This window comes from Neofelis nebulosa, chromosome 12 (assembly GCF_028018385.1).
Source record: "Neofelis nebulosa isolate mNeoNeb1 chromosome 12, mNeoNeb1.pri, whole genome shotgun sequence".
NCBI lineage: Eukaryota > Metazoa > Chordata > Mammalia > Carnivora > Felidae > Neofelis > Neofelis nebulosa.
Genome location: NC_080793.1, coordinates 68856730 through 68883581, shown reverse-complemented (window position 1 = coordinate 68883581; position 26852 = coordinate 68856730). Strand labels below are relative to the sequence as shown.

General features: G+C 35.7%; 1 protein-coding gene across 6 annotated transcripts in view; it reads right to left on the bottom strand.

The window, feature by feature from the left end:
• The window catches only part of AGTPBP1 (ATP/GTP binding carboxypeptidase 1), a 164401-nt gene that overhangs the window by 81127 nt on the left and 56422 nt on the right, over positions 1 to 26852 (bottom strand). For all 6 annotated transcript variants that reach the window (XM_058695567.1, XM_058695566.1, XM_058695563.1 and 3 more), the window contains 5 exons: positions 22970 to 23007; positions 19164 to 19372; positions 16937 to 17114; positions 5649 to 5746; positions 789 to 905 (listed from right to left, as the gene is read on the bottom strand). In XM_058695567.1, the coding sequence (XP_058551550.1) occupies positions 789 to 905; positions 5649 to 5746; positions 16937 to 17114; positions 19164 to 19372; positions 22970 to 23007 (640 nt within the window). The remainder of the gene's footprint in view (positions 1 to 788; positions 906 to 5648; positions 5747 to 16936; positions 17115 to 19163; positions 19373 to 22969; positions 23008 to 26852) is intronic.

Sequence of the window (26852 nt, the reverse complement as noted above, 5' to 3'; positions counted from 1 at the left end):
CTAAGAATTATAATGGAAATAAATGGGTTTATGGGGTATGGGGCTTGTAGTAAGAGCTGAATAAATCTGAGATTATCTGGTTCACCCTTTATTTTACAGTTTAAGATTCTGGGCAATTTCAGGGACTTACTCAAGGACCCACCACAGGCAGGCAGCTGAGTGGGAATAAGAAACTAAACCTACTAATCACCATCAATTCAATCAGGTTTACTTGCTACGTAACCCATGCTATGTACGCACACTCCAGTAAATAAATGAGGGTAAGAAATGTTAACAAGAAGTCACTCTCCCTGTGAACCAAATCAGATATAAAGACTTCAAGTTGTCCTCCCCACCCCCCACGCCCCGTCCCGTTACATGGAAACCTCCAGGAAACACAACAAGCAGACTACAGTTTTAATTTAGCACTTTCTTAGCTCTTGTCTCCCCTTCAGTTGGATGCAACTGCTACAAAGATGACTTTAATGTCAGATTCTGAAATGCCATTTTAAAGATTATTTTTTTACAAAGAGTAAGAAACTATGCCAATTAGAGCAATGAGCCAAAGTGATGAAAAAACTTTTAAGCCAGCCCAAAAACTAAATGAGCTGGTCCCCTCATTTTATAAATAAGCAGTTTGCAGCTCAGAATGCTAAAGCAGCAGTCCAATGTCACTCAGAAAGGCAATATTACTTTCACATTTTAGAAACAGGAAGGAGAAGGAAACCAGTGATTATAGGCCTAAGGAAGAAAAAAAAAAGAATTTTTTCTCAAAATCAATTAAGATGCTGTATTTTCCATATTTATACCTGAAAATCATCAACAAGCTCAGGGAAAAGGTGTTCATACATTTTAAGTTCTTCTATCGTTCGTCCTGGTTCCTGCTGGGGTTTTAGCTTGTTAATATCCGTTTCAATATCATCATTCTGAAATAATAAAAATGTCACCAGTTAAGAAAAAGTTACAGAATATAATTCAGACTAAAATTTTCCAAATTATTAATCACATGTAGAGAATAATCACTGAATAAAAGCTGTATAAATTAAAATGTGCTTGTATTTTTGCTTCATTGTTGCACAGTTCATTGTTTTGGTTGTTTTATTGTGTTAAAGGTTACTCTAATAGAACACAGTATTTGGGCACCTCAAGATGGAAAACCTAGCATCAAGATCCAGACTAAAGTATGCCCTCCTGAATTGTCAAAATTTTATTCACATTTAAGGGCGGTAAAACTTAAAACTAAATTGAAAAATACAAATACAAGATAGTGGTGGTGATAATCATAACATTTACTAAGCAGTGAAAATGTGTGAAGCGCTAAGGGTTTTACATAATTTAATCTGCACAAGAACACTATGAGGTAGATAGCATTATTACCTCCCTTTGACTGAAGAGGAAACGGAGGTAGAGAGAGGGTTAAGTGGCTTGCTCAAAATTACACAGCATGCAAAGAGAACACCCAGGATGTAAAATTCATCATTGATTTCAGAGCATACACTGTTGCTCGATGGACTGCCTCAAGACAAATTAATGATTATACCGTCCTCTTGTATTCCTTGGTCAATAATTTCCCTTAGAAAAGCTCAGTGTCACCATTCACTTTGTTTTTCGGGGGGAAAAAAGTGAAAAGTTGAACAACAACCAGAAATGATTTTCATGCCCTTTTAAGAAAGAAGAGGGTAAATTTAAAGGAGAGGTCTGACCTTAGGAAAACAGGATATGCATCTGGGATTAATTTTATCTGTATCTGCTCAAAGACCAGAAGTACGCTGTGACAGAAGGACAAGTGTCAGTTTACCTACTACCCAAGCTATTCTCACCAAATGTGGCCTCACACAAATACAAACTTACCACCACCTTCACTGCAAAAGAGAGATGTAAGATTTGTCTGCAATGGGCATTCATTTTTAACTTTGCATTTACCTTACTATCAGAGTGAACTTACTTTTAGCCTTAAATTTATTCTACCATGCCCCAATTCTTACAATACTTTCTATACGTGTATATGCATATACACAGTCTCCATAGACTCTATGTACATATTTCATAGTAAGTAATTTAGAAGGAAAAACATACTATGTATTTCTCATATTTTATATTCAGGAACTTAGCTATCCCATCCTTGTATAACCAACAAAAAGATTTTCTCCATTGCCAGAAATAATAAACACTATGTGTATTTAAAGAGTATCATGATAATTACTGTATCATTATAATTATTAGTACCTGAATATGTAATTTCATGTGTCTTCAAATTATTAATTGATGAATCAAAATATAGAATTTCCTTGATTGGCACCTAATAGAGAATGCTTTTAAAATAACAAAAAGTTTACAAAAGTATTCTTTCTCTAAACATACTAGAATTCAATATTCAATACTTTGTGAAAATTAAGCCTTAGAGATTGGCTCTCTACTTTCAAAAAAATAATAATAATTTATCTGTAAAACAGTCATTGTGGACCAAAAAAAACTGTACTTTGAGAGGTCAACAGCAGGAAATTCTGTGTTTTGGTTTAGGGAAAAACAAAGATGAAGAGCTACTGACAGCCTCAGGGAAAAACAACAACAACAACAACTGTCTATCACTCCTTAAAGTTCTTCTAAAGTAAAGGAGAGGGAAAGAACCCATTGAAGTGTGTATACTGACAAGTCCTGGCTCTCTGGAAATGAGTCTTCTAAACCTCCAGGTTTCTATAAATGCTCCAAGCTGAAACATCTGGGGTAAAGAAAATAGAGAATGGGATTGCTATTCTGAGGAAAAAAAGAGTCTCTATGAGTATAAACACAATGGAACACAAATAAATATTAAACTCAATGCATATCAGGTTCACCTGACAAGGAAAGAAGTAATGGGATTTAGAATAAAAGGAAGAATTAAGTTTTACTAAATATGTAACTGCCAAAGACAGTAAGAGGCAGACTGTGGTAAAGAAGAAAAATAAGAGAACTCAGCAGTCTCAAAGAGTCAACAATTCTGTAGCCCTTTAAAAATAAACAAATAACATTTTGGTATAGCATGGTGGTAAAGAAAGCTGACATTCACATCCGACTGCTTTATTCTGAATCCTGTCCCCCCTCTTATAAGCTACATTAGTAATCTTTTTGTGCCTCCTTCTTCTGATTATTAGCCATGTAAAGCAGAGGTAATTAATACCATGTAACTTAGAGGACTGAGATGAGGCTTTATAGTTACTATATGTAAAGAGCATGGATTAGCATAAATGGTAAATTCAAGTGGTAACTAGACTTACCATGGTGAACATTTCATAGTGTCAAATCACTATGCTGTATACCTGAAACTAATAAAATAGTGTATGTCAACTATACTTCAATTTTTAAAAAAAAGCACAGGCGCCTGGATGGCTCAGTTGGTTAAGCATCCAACTCTTGATTCCGGCTCAGGTCGTGATCTCACGCTTTGTGAGTTTGAGCCGCACATCGGGCTCTGTGCTGATGGTGCAGAGCCTGCTTGGAATTCTCTGACTCCCTCTCCACCCCTCCCCCAGTCGTGCTCACTCTCTCTCAAAATAAATAAATAAACTTAAAAAAATTAAAAAGAGCATGGACTAACATAAGATTGGATGTTCAATAAATTCATTCTATTATTTTTTACTATTACAACTGCTGTGTTAAGGTAAAGTGGGGGAAATGTGAGCAATCATGGACATTCCAGTGAGTAAGACAGCCAACAACTGTATTTTCCAAAGATGTGAATGTCACAAAAGAGAAAGAAATATGTGGAAATGTTTTAAATTAAAGGAGATCTAAGGGACAAGATAATTAAACACAATACCTGATGTTAGCACTAGAGAGAGGAAAAAAAATGTCATAAAGGACATTTATTAGATCAGCTGACAGTCAAATATGGATGGTAGATTAGATAAAAATGTTCTATCACTATAAATTTATGAAGTTAATAACGGCATTGTAGTTATGTAAGAGAGTATCACTATTCTTAGGAAATATACACTGACATATTTAGGGGTATAGGACCATGATACATAATATACATAACTTTACTCTCATATGATTTTTTAAAAAAATTTTAAGTAATGTATTCATGCATCTACACTGACAATTTCCAAGGAGCAAAATAGAATCATTGTTATAATTCCTATTGAGTTCTATTTTCCCACCAATCTCTCTGTCTTTACATCTGTAGTGATCCCAATAACAGATATTTTAATGAGGACCCTGAATCATAAAGAACGAATTATACTCCACATACTATGTTTTTAATAACATGGGAACATACAGCACATAAAAGTTTCTATCAAAATATAATACTTCAAATCATAAATTTAGTGTCAATCTGAAAAATTTTACTATCCTTAAACACTCACTTCCCAAAGAATCCAAACAGGTGATTTTTCCTATTATCTAAGGAACACTTTACATAACAGAATCTAAATTCTCATCCCATAGTTCTTTCACTTCCATCAAGTCCCGAACCACAATCACACAGTTAGCCCAGATTTTTTGCCTTGACCATCAGAGCCTGCATGGGTTTTCTTCTTTGCAGCTTCTTGAGGTAAGAATGTAGACCATCATGCTGTCCAGATTGGCTAACTTGACATTTCTGCCAAAGCCTGCCTTGGTGATCACAGTTGGTGATAATAAAACTGGTTCTCCATCTCCTATTAAGATGGAAATCTCAGGGTGCCTGGGTGGCTCAGCTGGTTAAGCATCCAACTTTGGCTTAGGTCATGATCTCGGGGTTCATGAGTTGGAGCCCATCAGGCTCTGTGCTGACAGCTCAGAGCCTGGAGCCTGCTTCGGAGTCTGTGTCTCTCTCTCTACCCCTCTCCCACTCACGCTCTGTCTTTCTCAAAAATAAACAAACATTAAAAAAAAAAAATTAAAAAAAAAAAAAAAAGGTGGAAATCTCCCTCCTTAGATTCTATCTCCAGAGGGGGTCAAATACGCAGTGTACCCAATTTTGATGTAACATTTCAAGACAAAAAGGTGCAAGCAGGCAAAGGTCAAATGAATCCCTCCCCATATGCCAAAAAAGCACTAAGTTAAACAGCTGAAAACTGAAAGAGTTAAACAGATACTTTTCCAAAGATACTAAAACAACCCCCTCTAACACTAAATAAAGCAAATATAGTCACTATACTTCTAGGGGTGCCACCAAATTCTGAAAACTCCCCTGCCTTTTCACTTAATATCACATGACAATATTTTTTATCTAGTCTCAATTCAATAAATACTTTTGCCCATTTTCTTCTCCAATTACCTGAAACCTAAGAATCATCATGTAGACACTAATTCTTACCAAAGAGCCAGCAGTTACAGATTATTTTCCTACTATTTTGATATCTCCAAAAGATTGCTGAAAGAGGAACAGGTTGCCACTTAGAGTCTCAAACCACTTTCCTTCAAACTCAGATTTCCTTAGACTTTGAAACCTAAGCCAGATGGGTTACCTGAGGTCATCCTGGCCAAAAAGAGTGAAGGTAAGTTATTCTCACACCCTTTTCAGACCAACGCATTCAGAACAATATTATTTTCCCTTTCATTAATTCAGTGTCCACCCTCATCATAATAAACAGATGGGGACTACATGAATTAATCTACCATTAAGCTATACCTACCTCCCCAACCTTTGTTTTACAACTGTGGATACAATTTATAAAGTCGACTAACGATGGAGTCACACTAACCTTAAAATTCTGATCTACGTCATCTTCATTTTCAGTTTCATTTTCGGCTTCTAAGTCAAGCTCATCGTTGTCATCACTTTCATCCACTACGTCGTCCACTGTGACACAAAACGCGCTATGAGTAGGTCAGAGGTAAGCATTCTGCAACATGCACATCCGAAGACAGGGTGGCACAGACATACCACATCGGCGTTTTAATCACCAAGGGAAAAGTTAATGAAATGCCTCATTAAAAATGTCTCTAACGCTGTTGAAAAACCTAGCAGATAAAGTGAAAGTGCTTTAAAATTTGAAAAGCACTGTAAAAATGCATGGGTGTTTTTACTGATGTTCTCGGTTTTTAAAAATGAATAATGTCTTCTGTTGCAACAGCCTGAATGAAACATCTTATTTCCTGTACATGACAAATTTCAAGAACTGCTTTCATGCCTTTATCAACTGACTTCCCATCTATTTGTTTCAATGGCTACCATGTGCCTTATATAGTGCAATGTGCTGGGTATTCTTTTAAATATGTGTAAATATATTTACTCCCTGTCTGCAGGGAGCTCATGAGGTTAAAGAGCAGCAAAGAGTAAACAGATAACTACAATACAAAAGATTTATGTTCATGAAGGCATATACGTAAAACAGTGATGGGAATATGAGGATGGAATAACTGCAAACTGCTTGGGGTCACGGGGCTATGAATGATCGCCTCACAAAACAGGTAGTGGTTAAGCAATATCCTGAATATCCAGAAAATATGGCAGCTTTCTAGGTGAACATAAGGGTGGGTGAGTGTGGCTTTTAAGAAAGATGAAAACAAAAAGCTGAGATGGTATCTTTGGGAAACAGCAAGTGTAACTAAACTTGTATGCTTGGAAAAGTACTAAGAAAGGCAAATAAGAATGAGAACGTGCAGGGCACACAGTAGGCCCAGTAGTTTAGATTTTTAACCTCTGGAAGATAAGCACTGAGAATTTTCAAGAGGAAAATGGCTTAATTCAACTTGAAACTGTTCAAAAGATCACTCTGGCAGGTGAGAGGGAGAACATATGTGGAGGGGGACCATTTAACTGGAGACAGTAACTGTCTGACCAATATAGCAGGAATGGGGATAATGAATATACATTAGAGAAAAACTCAGGGAACAGAATGTAAAGAGACATGAGGACCATGGCTGTAGGAGAGACAAGGAAAGAAGAGTAGAGTACTCAGGTGAGTAACTGAGTGCTTTAAAACAAGATAGAGAATATTTTAAAAGAATATTTTGAGGGGTGCCTAGGTGGCTCAGTTGGTTAAGTGTCCAACTTGGGCTCAGATCACGATCTCATGGTTTGAGGGTTAGAGCCCCTCACTGGGCTCTGTGCTGACAGCTCAGAGCCTGGAGCCAGCTTTGGATTCTGTGTCTCCCTCTCTCTCTCTGCCCCTCCCCTACTTGTGCATGCATGTATACTCTCTCCACTCTCTCAATAATAAACATTTTTTAAAAAAGGATATTTTTCTAAACTATTTAACTCCATTGAGGAAGAAATGGCCAATAAAATTGTACATATTAAAGTATACAATGTGATGATTTGACACAAATACACAAGGCAAAATGATTACCAAAACAAAGATAACTAATACATCCATCACCTCACACAATTAACATTGTCAATAGTGTCTGTGTGGGTGTTTGTTGTACAAATGCTTAAAAGCTCCTCTCATAAATGTCTGAGTATGCAATACCATATTAGTAACTATAGTTACCAAGCTGCACACAGATTCTCAGAATGTAATCCTCTTAAACTGCAAATCTGTATGCTTTGACCCCATCAACTAATTTATCACTCCCCTCACCTGTGGCACCCAACATTCTATTCTCTGTTCATACAAAATCATTTTTTGTGCTGCTGGGTTTTTTTTTTTTTTTTTTTTTGGTTTTTATTTTAAGATTCCACATATAAGTAATACCATACAGTATTTGTCTTTCCGTCTGGTGTATTTTACTGGGCATAGTGCCCTTCAGATACATTCATGTTGCAGCAAATGGCAGGATCTCCTTCCTTTATTTTGGCTGAATAATATTCAGATATATATACATGACAGAATGAGAGGAAGGAAGGAAGTTTTATGGTCTTTTATCCATTTATCTATCAAAGGACATTAAGTTCATTTCTAAATCTTGTCTATTGTGAATAATGCTATAGGGAATATGGGTGTACAGATCTCGCTTTAAGATAATTATTTCAATTCCTTTGGATATATATATACTCAGGAGTAGGATTGTTAGATCTATGGTAGTTGTATTTTTAATTTTTTGAGGAACCTCCATACTGTAGCTGTACCATTTTCACATTCCCACCAGCAACGTTAAAGAGTTCCATTTCCTTCACAACCTTGCAACTATTTCCCATGTCTTGTCTTTTTGATAATAGCCATTCTAACAGGTGTGAGGTGATACAGTAAGTGGTTTTTATTTCCATTTCCCTGATGATTACTGACGTTGAGTACTTTTTCATATACTATCAGCCATTTGTATGTCTTCTTTGGGAAAATGTTTATTCAGGTCCTTTGCCTAATTTTTAATTGGATTACTTGCTTTTGTACTCTTCAGCTGTGAGAGTTCTTTATATATTTTAGACAGTAGCTCATTCTCAGATATATGTTTTGCAAGTATCTTCTCCCATTCTGTAGGGCAGTAAATTGAAATTAAAACAGAATCTTTTTAGTTTGTCAAAATACCACTTGTTTATTTTAGCTTCCATTGCCTGTGCTTTTGGTGTCCTACCCAAGAAATCACTGCCAAGACCAACGTCAAAGATCTTTTTCCGTAAGTTTTCTTCTAGAAGTTTTATAGTTTCAGCTCTTATAATTAAGTCTTTGATCCATGTCAAGATAGTATTTTGTGAGTGGTATAAGACAGGGGTCCAGTTTCGTTCCTTTGCATGTGGATATGCAGCTTTCCCAATACAATTTATTGAAAACAATGTCCTTCCCCCAACTGTGTATTCTTAACTGACCCCATATGTGTGGGTTTATGTCTAGGCTATCGATTCTGTTCCACTAATCTATGTGCCTGCTTTGAGTACCATCCTGTTTTGATTACTATAGCTTTGTAATAGTTTGAAATCCAGAACTGTGATGCCTCTCTAGCTTTCTTTCTCAGGATTGCTTCGGCTACCGGGGGGTCTTTTGTAAGTTCCATAAAATTTTAGAGTAATTTTTTGTATTTCTGTGAAAAATGCTATTGCAATTTTCATAGAGATTGCATTAAATCTGTAGATCACTTTGGGTAATATGGGCATTTTCACAATATTAATTCTTCCAATCCAAGAACACAGGATATCTTTCCATTTATTTGTGTCTTCTTTAATCTCTTTCATCAACGTCTTATAGTGTCCAGTGTACAGATCATTCAACTCCTTGGTAAATTTATCCCTATTTTGTTTTCAATGCTATTGTAAATAAAGCTGCTATCATCTCTTTCAGATAGTTTATTAGGTGTATAAAAATGCAACTGATTTTTGTATATTTGATTTTGTATCCTGCAACTTTCCTGAATTCACTTATCAGTTCTAACAATTTTCTGGTGGAGACTTTATATATATATAAAGACTTTATATATATATATCATATATATCATATATATATCATATATATATCATATATATATCATATATATCATATATATATCATATATATATCATATATATCATATATATATCATATATATATCATATATATCATATATCATATATATATCATATATATCATATATATATCATATATATATCATATATATATCATATATATCATATATATATCATATATATGATATATATATATGATCTTATATATATAAGATCATTTGTATATATAAGATTATCTGCAAGCAGATAATTCTACTTCTCCCTTTCTGATTTGGAGGCCTTTTAATTATTTTTCTAGCCTAATCATTATAGCTAGGACATCTGGTATTGTGTTGAATAGAAATGGCCAGAGAGGACATCTCCATCTTCTCCATAATCTCACAGGAAAAGCTGTTAACTTTTTACTATAGAACACAATATTAGCTGTGGACTTGTCATATATGACCTTTATTTATTATGATGAAGAACATTCTCTCTATACCTAATTTGTTAAAAGAGTTTTTATCATAAAGGATTTGAATTTTGCCAAATGCTTTTTCTGCATCTATTGCAATGATCATATTATTTTTATCCTTCATTTTGTTACTGTGGTATATCACATTTTGATTTCTGGATGCTGAAATGTCCCTGCATCCCAGAGATGAATCCCACCTGATCATGATATATGATCCTCTTAATTTGTTGTTAAAATCGGTTTGCTATTATTCTGCTGAGGATTCTGCATCTCTGTTCACACAGATACTGACCTGTGTAGGAGTGCCAACAAACCGACTCCACCTGCGGCCCTCCATCTTGGTCATGTCCAAGCAATGCCTCCCTCAGGGCCCAGTGGAGGTTAATGTATGCCCTGACCAGAATGCAGACAGGCTTGCTCTGAGCTTCCCTAAAGTGGTGCACAGATGGCACCATTTTGGATAACGGGTAGAGATCCTCCGGTGCACACGTGGTGCCACATTAGATAGCTACCCTTTGACCTCACCACGAATGCCCCTCACTCCATAAAAGCTGTGGATTAAGGTCTGGACTGGGCAAAGAATAGCTGTGTAGTAGCACCTAGACCGCCCACCTGCTCTCCTCAATAAGTTACCTTGAATAAAACTCTGTAAACGGTATGGAGTGGCTTACGTAGTTTTCTTGGTCTCAAAGTGTCGTCTCAGTCTGGAGGATACTTCACTGTCCCATTTGAGGATGCACTTGCTTCTTCCAGCCTTTTCGGATTGGCTTGGGTGGGAAAGACTCTCACCTGAAAACAGCTGTGACGACAGAGGCTGGGGAAGATGTAGTATCTTTGCTCCCTGGCAAGGCACAGCAGCACAGTCCCCGTGCAGCTCCGTCAGCAGAGATCAATGTCAACATTGACTCTGAGGGGCTTCAGGTGGCAGCGGTAGCTAGGGCTGGAGGGTTCCTAAGAGGCAAAAGCTTCTAGGGCCTCCTTGTTCTCCTTGAGACAGACAACATGGGAGAGCTCTGGGCAAGGGGCTCCCTCTCAGTCCCTGTTCTAGCATGCTAGCACTCAGAGCAGCAGCACAGCAGGGATCCCGGGGTCAGGCACGTGTGGAACCACCGCCATGCCTGGTCCTAGGGCACAGGTGCCCTTGCTGCAGTGGTGGTGTCGGCTGTCAGAGCGTGCAGATCCCTTGTGGAAAACAAGTGTGGGTGTCTGGGGCTCCCCACAGTGACTCCAGCCGGTGGGGAGACGCAGCAGCAGCAGCAGCATGGGCTCAGAGCAACAGCTCCATCCCCAGAGAGTAAACGCAGCAGGCAGGACTCCGTGAAGCTCCATCAGCTTTGGTGCAGACCTGGAAGGCCTCAGCAGCAAAGGCGCCCAACATCCACAGTGCGAAGGCGTCCTGGGGTTCTCCCGCTTCTTCCCCCCAGGGTGAGGTTTCTCTGAAGGAAACCCCACCTGGCGCTGCGCTGGTCTGGACTAAGAGATGGGGTAGTGCAGAGAAAACACTTCCCATACTTCGCTCTGTGGCCCTCCTTGGATTTTGAGCTCTTCAGGGTTTTAAAAACACTCTTTCTCATATATTTCCATCACTTTGTGGTTGGTTATTTATTGTTTTTGCTGTGTTTGTGGGGGTGATGAGCATTAGGACCTACTGACCTTCCCTCTAGCTGACATCACCTTCTTCAAATTCCTTTGGACTTCCATTTCCAATGTGCCTTCTTATGGTAAAGATTACAAACTCCTCCCTACCTCCCAAGTGTCTGTTCTCTCCTTCCCCTTAGTAACAGAGCCTCTGAGGTTTTGCTAGAGGTTATTGATTCCAGCCTCCCTCACAGTGGTTATAGACATATAATAAGTTTTTAGCCAAAAGTATGGGAGGCAAAGTGGTAAACACAAAATTCCAGGCCACATTCTTTAGAAAGAAAATTGCCCGTTCCAGTTTCTTTCATGACCATTTTCCACATGTACTTGAGGAAACCACCATAGGAGATGATGAAAACAAAGAGAACTGTTCCCTTTGATGATCTGTGAAACAGAGGCCTACTGCCCAGGCTTATCTGCCCATCTTCTGGATGAATATGTAAGAAAAAACAATCTTCTATCTTGTTGCAGTATAACAAAGCAGCTCTGGAGACAGAATACCTAATTCAAATCCGGGTCCTCTATTTACTAGCCATTTGACCTTGAGCAAGTTCCATAAGTTGTGTCTCCACTTCCTCATCCATAAAATGAGTGTTGCTGGGAGCATTATACAGGCTAATATATAATGTGCCAGGCAAGAAGTATGTGCTATGAAAGTGTCTGTTACTATTGTTGCCTGAATGACTATGGTACTGTCCTAGGTCACTCTGTAACAGCAGCGCAATTCATCCTAATTAACACAGTCACCAAATTGCCGTAAGTTCCTTTGGAAATAGCAAAAGATTAACTATTCATATTACATATATGTAGTAACCTGGGTCAATGTATGCCAATGTACTAATAGCAGTTAGCCATGGATAAACAAGGGAAGAACTGACATTCAGAGAATGAACTATAAGAGAGAAAGAAAGGGACTGAATTCAAAAAAGTCTATTGCAAACAAGAAAGATGACTGCCTGGATAGGGAGGAAGGAAAGTGCAGTTCAGTATCAGAGAGAAAATGTTTTTAATTTTTAACCAAATCTTTCAAATATTTTCCTTTACACGTCATTTTCCTTTGGTTTTCTGTTCCAGATGTGAAATGTCATTTAGCTTAGAGTGTCTGAGGCCTTCTTTTCTATTCTAATGAACAATATCAATCATTATAATTATACAATTAAAATCAGGGAATATAAATCAATCCTTGTTACTCGGTCTTCAAAATGTCCTTGGCTCATTTATACTAAAAACTAATAAAATACAGGGAAAAACTTAAATGCCTTTCAACAGGACACTACTTAGATAAATTACATTATATCTATATGATATAACAATTACAAGGAATGAGTCAGTACTTTTTGTAAGGTTTTGGAACGTATATTCCAAGGAGTTTATTTAGCTTTTGCTATTGCTCCTTAAATGTAATCTACTTTCCCTGTTTTCTAAATGGTTTTGTTCCTGTATCTGCATACATAACCCAGGAAAGCTACTGAATTTTATACATGTATCTTATAAACAGTACTTCAAGAACTTTTATCTTGTCTAAGACGCATCTTCTTAACTGACTTGCTGGGATTTTCTACATAGACAGTAATATCCTCCACAGATACTGACAGTCACTGAAACAGTAGGCTAAAGTTAAGACCCTTCCTTTCCCAGGCTTATGGATCTGCCTAGAGCTTTCAAAATGATGTTACTGAACAATGGTTGAGCAAGGCATTCTCTAACACTTCATTACTGTGTGTGATGTTGGCTATTGATCTGAGTTGGATAATATCCAGCTTGTCTGGGAAATATTCCTGGATTCCTTAAGAAATTTTATCTGAAACTAAGAATGATTCTTATTAAATCTCTTCGTGGCATTTAGCAAGCGACTCACTGGTTTTCTTCCTTTGACCTATTGTTAAATTCTATTAATTAAAATCTTAATATTACAATGAATTTACTTTTTAAAAAATAATCCTTAATTGTCATGAAAAATACAGCTCAATTCAATTTTCTAATATTTTAGGACTTTTATATTTTCGTGAGTGACAATTATCTCCGGTTTCAGGTTATTCCTACCAGGCTTTGATTTCAGAACGAAGCTACTTCTAAACTTTCCCTTTTATCCTATGCTCTGGAAAACAAAGCACAGGAAAGTTTCTTGAAAATTAAGATCAAGTCATCAGTGTCTGGGGTCTTCGCTGAAGGCAACCTCACCTGCAGATTTTCTACTCTTTAGGTCAATTTTAGTTACTCACATTTGTCTAAAATATTGTCCATTTAAATCATATTTTGAAATGTATTAACAGGACTTATCTTTTGCATCCATTTGGATTGGATGAACTTCCTCAATTTGTTTTGCAAGAAAAATAACACTGTGTTTCCATGAACTTCTCCTTTTTAGTCAATGTTTACAGTGTTATCTATCTTTGCTCTAGTATTTATGACATACTTATTATCTAACCTGTATGAAATAATCCCTGCTGTCTTGTTTTAAACATTTGTTTGGTATAATACTGACTCTTCTGAGATGGGACTAACAGCTATACATCTGCCAATCTATTTACTTTCAAGCTTTCCATCCTGCTGTGTTAAGAGTCTCCAGAATGTATCAGCTACTTACACTCTAGAACCCAACCTGAGATTCTTCTCCTTTTAGTCAGAGTATTTTATCCACTTAGATATCTTATTACTAAAACTGATTTGCTGGTTTTTGCTTTGTATTCAGCACTCTCAGGATTTCTGTGCATCTCTGAAGTCTCCTTGCTTTTCTAGAACAATAAATAGATCTCTTCAACATTTTTTCTCAAGGGAAAAAAGTACGTAATTTTATATAGAATGTCGAAGTGTTCACAGTCTCTGAACTCCATCCATGGATTCCTATGGTTCAATAGATCCCACACTAAAGATCCCTGTTTCAGATGTTAATTTTACATTTTAAAACCCATATCTGAACCACTATTTCTATAATTATTTTAGAAATGCAAGAACAGTGTAATATTCCTAAGAATAGGAACTCCAACAATATAAATAATATAAATTATATATAATATAAATATTATAAATTTTAGTTTATTTGTGTAAAAGACCCAGTTTGCTATAACTGCGGATTATGTATCTTTGGCCAAGAGTTTGTAGATGTATTTCAAAAGAATATTACAATTATCTAGTGTTACATAATTAATAATTTGTAATGTTTAATATAATTATTCTGCTACCATGTATTCTTAATTCATCACTGGCTGAGCTGGAGTTATATTTCATATGATTACTTCAGAAAGGATACCTGGATAATCTACTTCCATACCATTATATACCGAAGAATATGTCACCTTCACATACAGAAGGAAACTAGTAAGTTTTCAGAAATCTTGAATCAGGACTCTTTCCTTCAAATCTCTGTAGATGCTGCTTCACTATCTCTTGGTATTTAATGTTCTAGAGACTAAGTCTCAAGGTCAGCTCAGTTCCTTCATCAACAAATGTTACATGCACACAATCTGTGTCTAATAGATGCTGAGGATAAAATGAAGGGAAAAAAGAACAGTCCTATCCTCATGGAACTTATATTCTACCTGAGGAAGGTAAAAAATAATGAAAACTGTGGGTGCCTGGGTGGCTCAGTTAGTTAAGTGCCCGACTTCGGCTCAGGTCATGATCTCGTGGTTCGTGAATTCGAGCCCCACGTCGGGTTCTGCGCTGACAGCCCTGAGCCGGGAGCCTGCAGCCTGCTTCGGATTCTGTGTCTCCCTCTCTCTGCACTTGCCCCACTCGTGCTCTTTCTCTCTCTCAAGAATAAACATTAAAAAAAAGTAATGAAAACTGTGATAAACATAATTAAGCCTGATACATGAAAAAAAATGGTAAACAGAAAGAAGGTATTTTCCTTGTGTCTGAACAGTTGCTGTTAAAACCCTCCTCTCACATCTTAATCACGAAGGCTTGTTAATCAATGTAAATGTCCATTTCTACTTTAGTGATCCATTAGTCTGAGATGAAAAAGAAAAGGAGCCCTCAGGAAAATATCTCTGTGTCATTTTCTTCCCCATGTTTGCTGAATTCACTGCACCAGAAGCCAGTTTTCTCGACCTATGTGATTATTCTGGACACTGAATAAAGAACACTATGGGGTGTACCCTATATCCTATCCTCCTCCCAGTATTACTACCTGCTATATCGACAGAAGTCTCCCCAGCTTTCTACCAGTTGCAACCACCACTTAAACCCCTGTAATTCTACACTGAGATACAGGACAGAAAAGGATTCTAACTGCTCCTTGACTGTCCCTCCAAATAGGTGCTACTGGCACCTCAACTTGCAGTCTGAGAAGTTGCATTTACAGAAGGCTGAGTAGGGAGTTGATGCTCTTCTTTAATATATTCGTATTGCCACCATATTTGTTGCATGTTCCATATTTGATTTTGAGTTGTTTTGTTTTGTTTTGTTTTTTCAAGTAGGCTTCACGTCCAGTGCAGAGCCCAACGTGGGGCCTAAACTCATGACCCTAAGATCAAGACCTGAGCTGAGATCAAGAGGCAGTCACTTAAGGGACTGAGCCATCCAGGCGCCCATGCATGTTCTGTTTGTTTCATGAGAATGCTTCTTTTACCTTGTTTTCACTTTTGGTACAGCTCTTACCCTATTTTTAAAGTCTGTGGTAATTTAAAATGCAATGGGAGAGAGAAATTAACTGTTTTCACTTCACTGTCTTACTCAAGTCCCTGACTTAGTTGTAGATTTTTAAACCTTTTAAAGGAAGTTTCTGAGTAATCCATTTTGATATTTTGTGTGGACTAAACTTGTACTTTAATAATAAAATATTTTTTTAAATAATATCTTAACAGTATACTCTGTGACATATACCACTAATATATACCAAGAATAGTAAAATTAATTATAATTACCTGGAAATTCTCTTAAATCATTTATTTCAAGTAATTGCTTTTAAATATAAAACATCTTCCATTTGTTTTTGCAAAAAAGTAACTGACAAGAAAATACTTTAGAAATTCTATCAATAGCCTAGACTACATTCTCTTTTCCATTTTGCTAGGTCTTAACCCCCCCAAAAAAATCTTTTTCCCCCACATTAAGAAATTAAACTCTTACTTCTTTTACTATGTTCTCAGCATTGTACTGAAAATGACAAACAGCCAACTTCTGATCATTTCATTATTTTCACTCGGGTAAGTCATGTGCAAGTTTTACTTAGCATAAACCATAACATTTTTGGTGATTAGGTATTCTTGACTTTAAAAGAATGAAAGCTCATCAAAAAGTTATAAACGTAGGCCCAAATATAATTACCTAAACATTTAACGTTACGTTCTTATCCTTTGAAAATTTATTTAAACTATGAAATAGTGCTCCTATATGTAATGCATAAATTTTTTCAAATTCGAATGTATGTAAATGTAACATTCCACACTATTTCCCTTAATTATCAGACTTCAATTTCTTATATTTAAAGAAATATTTAACTAAAACATAATATGAAAGTTTACTGTGTGTATGTAGGCCTTCTTTTGTTGAGGAACTAGAAACAAGAAATAAAAAGTCAACAGTCACACAATTCCAAGAACCACTGAAAGCCAGCAGTAAATATGTCATCTTACCTTCAGGGGGTAAACTGTAGAGCTGGGCCACAGGCCCAGTCACAGGAATAACTGGCAACTGGAAATGGAAAGAACTTTTAATCGTTGGGAGTGGCAGGCGATTTTTAGGAAAACACTTCCTCATTATTAGACTGGAGGTGTTGACAAGAGGATCAAGGGTCCTAACTGCCAAACATTCCTGTTTTTTAAGAAAGCAAAAAAAGAAAGAGAAAAGAAAAAAGGTAACATGCCTTTGGCGAATAACTGAACTGATTTTACATTACTTCATAAAGTAATATATCAATAAATTTCAAGAGACAAATATCACAAAAAAAAAGTATTTTTTTTTTTAATTATAAAATAGCTTTGGCTATTCAGAAGGGTCTCTTCATAAATAAGAACTTCATATGGCAAATCTAGTTAATACTTTTCTCAAAATATTTTAACTAAGCAAAAATCAGTACCATCTTTGGCACCAAAGTCACTGAAGTGTATCAACCCCTTTTTACCCCTGGTTTCAGTTACCCATGGGCAAGTCTGGGCCAGAGCCAATGATCTTCCTTCTGACCTAAGGTCAACTGTCAGAAGGTCAATATTAGCCCTAATGCTACAACACGACATAACTACATCACTCACCTCCCTTCATCTCATCACACAGGCATTTTATCATCTCATGTCATCCTAAGACAGATGAGTGCAGTACAGTAAGATATTCTGAGAGAGAGGGACCACATTCACTTTTTATTACAGTATATTGTCGTAGTTGTTCTATTTTATTATTAGTTGTTAATCTCTTACTGGGCCTAAGTAGTAAACTTTATGATAGGCATGTATAGTATAGGAAAAAACACATCATATATATAAGGTTGAGTACTGTCTCAGGTTCCAGGCATCTAAGCCAGGGGATCTTGGAATGTATCCCCCACAGATAAGGGGGGGCTACTGTGCCAAGTAATATTTATGAGTAAAATTTATAAATATAAATATTTATATTTACTTAGCAAGCCTAGGGCATAAAATAAAAATTCTTTTTAATGTAAGGGAAGAAGGGGAAAAAAAAGCATTAAGTAAAAAACACAGTAAGAGAGAAAGGTGTAAGAAATAAAAAGGAATGTGCATTAGCTAAGCCTGTCTCAGAACTGTATCAGTTATCATACAATAGCACCTCCAATAAGCTGGCTCTTAACTTATAAAAAAACAAGTAGCCTGAATACCACGATTTTAAGTTTCAATAGTTTTAATTTGCTGTCCTGGTATCTGATCTTGAAAAGGGCTAATGAACAGGGAATTTGAATCTATAACATATAACACTATTATTATTATTATTATTACTGACAGATGGCATTTAGATAGCACTTTGATATACCATAAAATTTTCAATACAAATTTTCACATCTAACCTGTCGGAACAGATGAGAGATTAAGGCTCAGACATGTTAAGTGACATAAACAAAGCCACTCAACTCTTCCTAATATACCAATTATCCATCACTGTCTATATTAGGAATAGTAAATACAAGTGCATATGATTGATGTGGAAAAGAAAAAGCTTAGGGTAAACGTAAATCGTGTGTTCAGATATCTTAACTACTGCCACGTAGAAAGAGACTTGTGTGTAAGACCGAGAGGGCACAACCAAGATAATGGCTGCAATTTTCAAAAAGACAGATTTCTTTCTAATAATTATAACCTTCTAAAAACAAAAGGGTTGCACTGTAACATCCCCATTGCCCAGAGCTGACAGTCCTCTTGCTAAGCCTTTTGTCAAGAAGGTTTATGGTTAAGCTGGCTGGCAGGACTAGGATTCCTAACTCCAGGGTTCACTTTTGTACCTTCTCTATGTAAAAATGCTCTATCCAGAGGGAAGACATTGACAGCACTCAGAGGCAACAGAACTATCTTACCAGCTGTAAAGGATCCATAAATACCTTATGAGGGGAACATGCAAAACTGAGTACAGTCAACTGCACATCTTAGAAAACATGGCTATATGGAGTCCCTTCCTGCCCAGTGGATGGATTTAGACATACATCATCCTTTTTACCTATGAGGAAAAAATCTTACATTGTGGAGATATGCACCGGGCACTTTCTCCAACTCACTGTGAGGTCACGTGAGAAATGACTGCACCTTTCGGTTTTCAGATTTTTTTCTTAAACATATTTATCAGACTTTCGTGAGTATTTATAGAAATACTAACTTTCTTAAGAACGAAATATTAACACATAACCAGGAACAAAAAACTCACTTGTGAAGTGTTATAGAGAATTTTCATCCCATTGGCATCTATAAATGCTTTTCTTCCCAACTTGATGTTTGTAACACTTTTTAAACTCTGTAAAATTCCTTTCCGAATGAGCATGTTTCTATGCCGGTTATCATGGCGGTGCCAATCTACATAAATTGTTAAAAGGACTTGGACATATCCTCTGTCTACAGCTCTCCTGGCGTTTGTTTCTTTAACAAAAGAAAATTGAGAAAGAATATTTTTTAAATGACAAGAGAAACTGTTTGAATAAATCAAATTAAAAATACCGCTACAATCTTGTAATGGGTTCTTACAACTTTTTTTCCAAAAAGAAAAAATATATAGGAGCCACACATTTAAATATTCTTTTTATCTAACAAAATAAAAGGTTCAGATGACTACATTTTCCAGAAACCTGCCCAATATATTGTTTTATGGTTAATAAATATCAAAATATCTTTAATACAATTAGGGCTACATCTTTTTAAACGTGAATACTAAAGTTTCATATAGTTTAAAACTTAAACCAACTTTGATTACAGTGAATATATAAGCCTTTACCTTACTAGCTGTGAGTATGATTTTGTTAAAAGACATTATCATTATTGTAAGTCCTATCATAAACCTTGTGTTTCCACTGAAATTAACTCCATTGGATTGTAGCTTCAATTAATACTATTACACAGTATTACAATCTATATGTGTTTCCAATGATATCAACTGCTTCAATTACCCCCACAACTATATAAATATCCATGCAATAACAATGGTAAGTTAAAAATACAACTTGGGAGCGCCTGGGTGGCTCAGCCAATTAAACATCAGACTCAACTACAGCTCAGGTCATGATCTCACAGTTCCTGAGTTTGAACCCCACCTTGGGTCTGCGCTGACAGCACAGAGCCTGCTTGGGATTCTGTCTCCCTCTCTCTCTGCCCCTCCCCTGTTTGCTCTCTATCTCTCTCTCAAAAGAAAAAAAAAAAAAAATACTTACACAACTTTTAGTAAATGAAATGTAAGGAGCACATTACTACTTTCTGATCATTAATTGTTTAATGTAATAAAAACTACATTAAAGAGCTTTTTTGTAAATGGTCACTTTTACTGGGGTAGAATTAACAGAAATCTACAAAGTTGATCTACTTTATTATTTTTAAAGTGTTACTATTTTAGATTATTAACCAAAAGGGTACATTTCACTAGAATAGCAGTAGGGGAATCCTATCATAGCAATATCCTGAGCCACCCATCACCCCATAGGTAGGCCATTGATAAGAGCACAAAATAATGTGGAATACCAACCCATTGATTGGTTGGTATTTAATTATTTAATTACTTAGCTTCTTTAATTACAAAGAAATTCCCATCTCTTCCTAAGTTTACCGCCTGCCTCATGGCATAGGCACTAAGATAACAGTAATGTTCTGCTGCTTTTAGTTACCTGAAAGAATTACTACAGCTTCCAAATGTGCTAATACGTACCTAAAACATAAAGATACTGAGATCAACAAACTTATTAATGCCCTATCAGAAGGCATTACAGAGCTGGAAGAAATTCATGTGGGGAGTGAAGCCTTCTTGTGTAAAAGCTTTAAAAACCTCTATTGTGTCTTGAAGAGTTTGTTGGCCAAAGCTGTGGCTATTTACAAAATCAGTTCAATAGTTTTGACTAACAGGAGTTTCATGTACTTTAAGGGAATACATACTTTGTTTACACCACCTGGAATATATAAGCCTTTCCTTTTGTTTACTGTCTGTGAATACGATTTTTCTTACAAGACATTATGATCACTGTAACACCTATTACAAAACGTGGTTTCCACTAGAATTCCCAATAGCCTAAATGGTATTTATATGAAATAATTTAAATTCTTTATTAAAGATCAAATAAGAAACCTGCCCATAATTCAAACACAGGTGCTGAGTGAAGAGAAGTGAACAGAGCTATCTGCAATCTGCAACTGAGCACAACTAAAAAGTTTAGTAAATGGCTTTTTATTCATGGGTTCAGGATACCTAACTCAAAATCAGCCCATGTCTCTTCTTCCCTCTCTGGTTAAAAGAAAGTCAGGCTCCCCTTCAGACTGCAGCATCTCATCTATACTCTAGCGATGGCACCCAAGTGCCTGTCACTCTGCACTGGGCATTAATCCATGTTCTTTGCTTTACACTCACTCAGGCTTATTACAGTAATCTCATTTACCCTTTTAAAGTAAATGACTGCGCCCTCCAAAAAAAAGCAGTTAAAAAAAAATCAATGGGTAAGAATGTTCCAAAATGCCACAGTGCATTTAAAAACATGCAGTGTGCTACTAAATATGCATTTAAAAATATGCAGTGTGCACTATCCTTCTAGTGCCATGTGCCACATGAAAACACGTTAAATAGGAACTACACTCATCCTACTGATCAGTCACATTTTTACCTGATGGGGTAAAAGGATATGTTTGCCCACCATAGTCCTTTGAAGGAAGAGGGAGTAAAAGGAAGAATACTTTTTAAAATGGAAGATACCAGATTTCAGTCATCTTAACCAATTCCTACAAATAATTGGAACTTATGAGGGCTTTAGTTTTTACTGACTTAGTGATTTTGTCATCAGTGATTCTGAAAATTAGTAAGCTTCAGTTTTAATAGCTATTTTAATCTATTCTAAATCAAAAACATATGCCTATATTAATTTAAAAATTAATCTTTAAATAACAATTTGAACCACAAAGTCAGGGCACAACAAAGCAAGGCTACAACTATCTTTGAAAATTAACCCAAGTATTCTGATCTTGGTCTAAAGTTTATCCTATCAAATATGGAAATAAAGCTACATGGCTAATCTAATGGAGTACTACACATTTCATTTCAAAGATAAAACGGTTAACTGAATTTTATATTCTCTGGTATGTAATACTAACACCTAAGTGACTTTTTAAATAAATCATTACCAAACACCAGATTTTCAAACAATTAATCATTTGCTACTGTTCAAATGAACAACTCTGGTCATTCAAATCTAAAGGCAACCTGGTCGTACCCTTGATTAGACAGTTTTGGGGGAAAATAAGATAGAAAGCCACAACACCTATCCTTAGGACTAAATGTTACTGTGATCAAAATGCTAACTTAGTCAAGCAATGAGACTGGAAGTGCTAACAAAAATTACTAATTAAAAAGTAGATACTGAGTATCTTAGAGAAAATATATAATGTAGATAAATTACTTTCCAAAGGAACTGTATCATGAGACACATTTACTCCAAATGCTTAAATTCTGAAGATCAGAAAACAGTCGCTTTAGTTTGTAAATGAATTTAGTAAACTGTAAATTTACATTAAGTAACTTTTTAATGATATAAACTTGAATTTGATAGAAATAAAATTTCTAATAGGAGGTTTCTACATGAAAATCATGTGTTCGATATAGTAGAGACAGTAGTTGTTCGAAATATTTTCATAGTAAATATCCTCAATACCATGTTACCTTCACTTTTTAAAAGATGATACTTAGGTAATATTCACATATTACTTTCTTCTGTTGACAAGATTTTATGTTTACATAATGAACTTATAAAAAGGAACCCCATGTACTTGAAAAAATTCCATAAGTGTACTGAACTATAATATATAATAGCTCAATAAACATAAATGACATTAGCTAGGACATATATCAATCAACCATATGAAAAATCAAGTTTGACATTTCATTATCACAAACCAGCTTTATAACTACAGACTACATCTACATTTCGAGTTTCTTTAACATAGAATACTTGGAAAAATAGTATCTAGTATTTCTAGTATTTAAAAACTTACTTGATTTTAGCAATGCAGCAAGAGTGTCTAAAGCAACCCTGTCAACGTGAGAAAACACAAACAACAACAAAACTAGTAAAATTAATCTACAATAGTAAATTCAGACATCTTTTCAGATAAGTAATTATTATCTATTCCAAAAGTCATTCCTGTTATAGTCAATTACATATGGTCTTTCTCTGTATGGACCTCTCCCCTTAGGTTAAAATCAAATAGGAGGAAGATTGAAATATTAATAGGCAAGCACCAAAAAATATTTTTAAGGAAGAAAATTAACAACATTTTAGTCTTTATATCAGAGATTAGATGAACAGACTCAATTATTGTATTTGTATCTGACCCTGACAGTTCATAAAATAGCAATATTAAGAATCAGAGGCCTCGATTCACAAAAATTTTAAAGAAGTATTAACACAAATAAAATTCTTAACTACAAAACTCTACAGATGTTCATAGTTACCTGACTTAAAATTATTTTAGCTCTATCACACAATAATCCTAATATTTAAAGTGATAACAAATGTAAAATATTTTTAGAACTGGGAGGTTTGGGGAGAAGTATGAGACGTTAGCATTTTTCAGCCATAAGGTATCAAAGAAAATAATGAACCTAATCAATACCTCAAAAACTCTTACTGCCTATTAAAGGACAAAGGAATTGCCCAGAAACTTAAAAGTACTTATATTTTCTTTGAACATAAATACTCAAATACACACAGTAAAATCAACTGCCATTAATCAGCTTTAAAAATACACAGAACATCACTGTGGAAAATCCTAGAATCAAATACTTTTTTAACTAAGTTACTGAAAACTTGGCACTTGATTTCAGTAACTTTAAAAATATAAGGCTACATACAACATACAGTACCTCTTAGTAAGACTTCAAAAACTATAATTAATTTGCATAAAAATATGCACTTTGTCAAACTTAAGCACGTCACTCATCCTGAAGCATTTGTTGAATGCCTACTAGACACCCAGAGTAGCCAGTTTCTTCATTGGGATCAAATCACCAAACTTCTCTCTTCCACACTTTTACAGTCTAGATACTGTGATAGAATGTACACACCTGTGAAAAAACTACTCAAGAAATGAAAACCAGAAACAAAGCAATGAGGGAAAAGCTGCACACATTAGTGTAAAGGCAACACGGAATGCCCAGAGTATTTGTTTAAAGGTAAAGAGCACAGCTGAGTGGGAGACTGAGGATGGATACTGGTTCATGGTAAAATGTGCCGCAATGATCTAGGACTAGGCACAGAGTAAGTGCTCGTTTATAATAAATGCTCATTAACAGCCATACTTTGGTTTATTGACACCAATAAAGCAACGATATAAAGCTTTATTTAAGATGACATTCATAAAAAGGAAAACAAAAGTATATGCTTTAAAAAATGCTACAAATTCGTACTTGTTATTTTCTCAAAACAATGTGAAGTTTTCATAATGGTGAGTTAAAATTAAATGAAAATTATAAAATTACATACTGAATTTTCATAGCACTAAATCATCAGTAAGAAACTTTCCATAACCTCATAACTACATAATAAAACATACACAAGACTGTAAAACAGAAATAAGGATGGCTTTGAAATTGGTCAAAATTAAAACACAGAACTAAAGCGATACTCCAAGGGAAATGCCAATACAAAGTACAAAATAGAAAAGAAGAGCTGATAAGTGCCAGAAATTATTATAGGTGCCTCATATATGTGTTTTCTAGTTAATTCTTAAAACAATCCTGGTCCATAGAACTGGCACATTTTATGGATAAAGAAACCAAAGATTTCAGAATATAATGTGCCTAGGGTCCCATAAAAACTAGGTGCTATGAAAAATGAGTAATACAGGCCTCTTGTTGAGAAAGAAAATTATGAAATCAGAAATACTGGTTTCCTCCAAAAAAGATGTTGAAATCCTAACCCCCAGTACCTCAGAACGTGACCTTATTTGGAAACATCGTCACTGCAGGTGTAATTAGTTTAAATGAGATCATACTGGAGTAGTGGCCCTTAATCCATCCTGATTGGTGCCCCTATAAGAAAAGGGGAGACTATCTGAAGACAGACACACAAGAAGAGAACACCACGTGAGGAGAGAGGCCAAGATTGAAAAGTGGCAGCTACAAGCCAAGAAACACCAAAGACTGCCAACAAACCACCAGCTAGAGAGCGGGGAAGGATTCTCCCACAAAGGTTTCAGAGGGAGCAGTGGCCCTGCCGAAAGGGTGATTGTGGACTTCCAGCCTCCAGAACTATGAGACCATAAATTTCTGTCATTTGAAGCCACAAAATTTGTCCTAGGTACTTTGTTACAACAGTTCTAGGAAACAAATACAATCACTTAGCTGCAATCACTTGCAATGACTTAATCTACTGTTAAGTCTTTATTCAAAATATAAAAATCCTAGAGTACTGTTAGAGAAACTGTCTTTCTTTGAACCAAATAAAAGTGTCTCTGACAGTTTCTAATCCTTAAATTACATGTGTTTTGGGTTCATGTTTATTCTTCAATACTGGCAAAACTGGGATGTGAACCCAGTTCTTTCTGATGCCAAAGCCCATCATGCTTGTTCCACAGCTGCACATTAAAAGAAATTATGAAGTTCAGTGCAAAGTCCTCTTGATGTTTTCACCAAAATGTTACTTAAAAGGTTATTTTTAAAACCTTCAGCACAAAAAAATTCTGGAATTCTCTGACACATACAAATTTATAATATAAAACTTACAAAAGAATTTTAGAATAACAGATTTATTGAAATGCACAGTTTGAATTATGTTAGCTGATTAGAATTCTTCAGTTTCACTATTTTATACTTCTTCATATATTTTCCCAATCTTCCTATGTCCCAAACAGAATAATACAACCAACAATGAATGGCTTAAAAAGCTGCCTATGGCTTATTCCTTTAGGAGCAGTAAAGGAAGAAAGCTTTAGCTCCAGGTTCTCATGAAGTCACATTTCCTTTAAATTAGGGGCTCAATCCTTATCGGGACATTCAAGAACCCACTGCGCCCTAAGTTGCTCCCTTCTGGATTAACAGTGCATATATCTAAAACCTAAAATTGGAAACGGAAGGAAATCCTCAAGGGCTGCACTACCGTTCAAACATAAATAATAACCCTAATCTTATTCCTCTAAAAACATGGAACATTATTTCAGAGGAGGAAGAACAGCAAAACAAATGTTCTATATGTCAAAATTTTATAATTAAGGGAGAGACCCTAAGATTTTTAAAAATGATAAAGACATCGAGATACTGATGCTCAGCCAATGAATTGTTTATTGTTTTTAAAGTAAAAATAAAGTAAAAAATTTGTTTTTTGTTTTTAAATATAAATACAGGAAGGAATGAAGGGATAATTTAGATAGCTCTATTCCTTGCTTAGAAGCTTATACCCACTATTTCTACATAATTTTGGATATATTCCCATATTGGATACTCTAATGACATTTGTGAAATGTTCTGTTTCTCCTAGGAACATTTTATATTAGATTTGGTAACTGGTTAGAATAGACTAATGTAGACTTTAAGAATGAGATCAAAACCATGAGATAAAAGATAAATTAAAAAGTACTTTAGGAGCGCCTGGGTGGCTCAGTCAGTTAAGCATCTGACTTCGGCTCAGGTCATGATCTCGCCGTCCATGAGTTCGGGCCCCACGTTGGGCTCTGTGCTGACAGCTCAGAGCCTAGAGCCTGTTTCAGATTCTGTGTCTCCTTCTCTCTGCCCCTCCCCCGCTCATGCTCTGTCTCTGAAAAATGAATAAACCTTAAAAAAAAATTTTTTTTTTAAAGTACTTTATAGGTCAAGGGGAGAAATGGCATATAAATTAAAAAATAAAGAATATACTTTTAGTACTAAAATTCACTCACACCC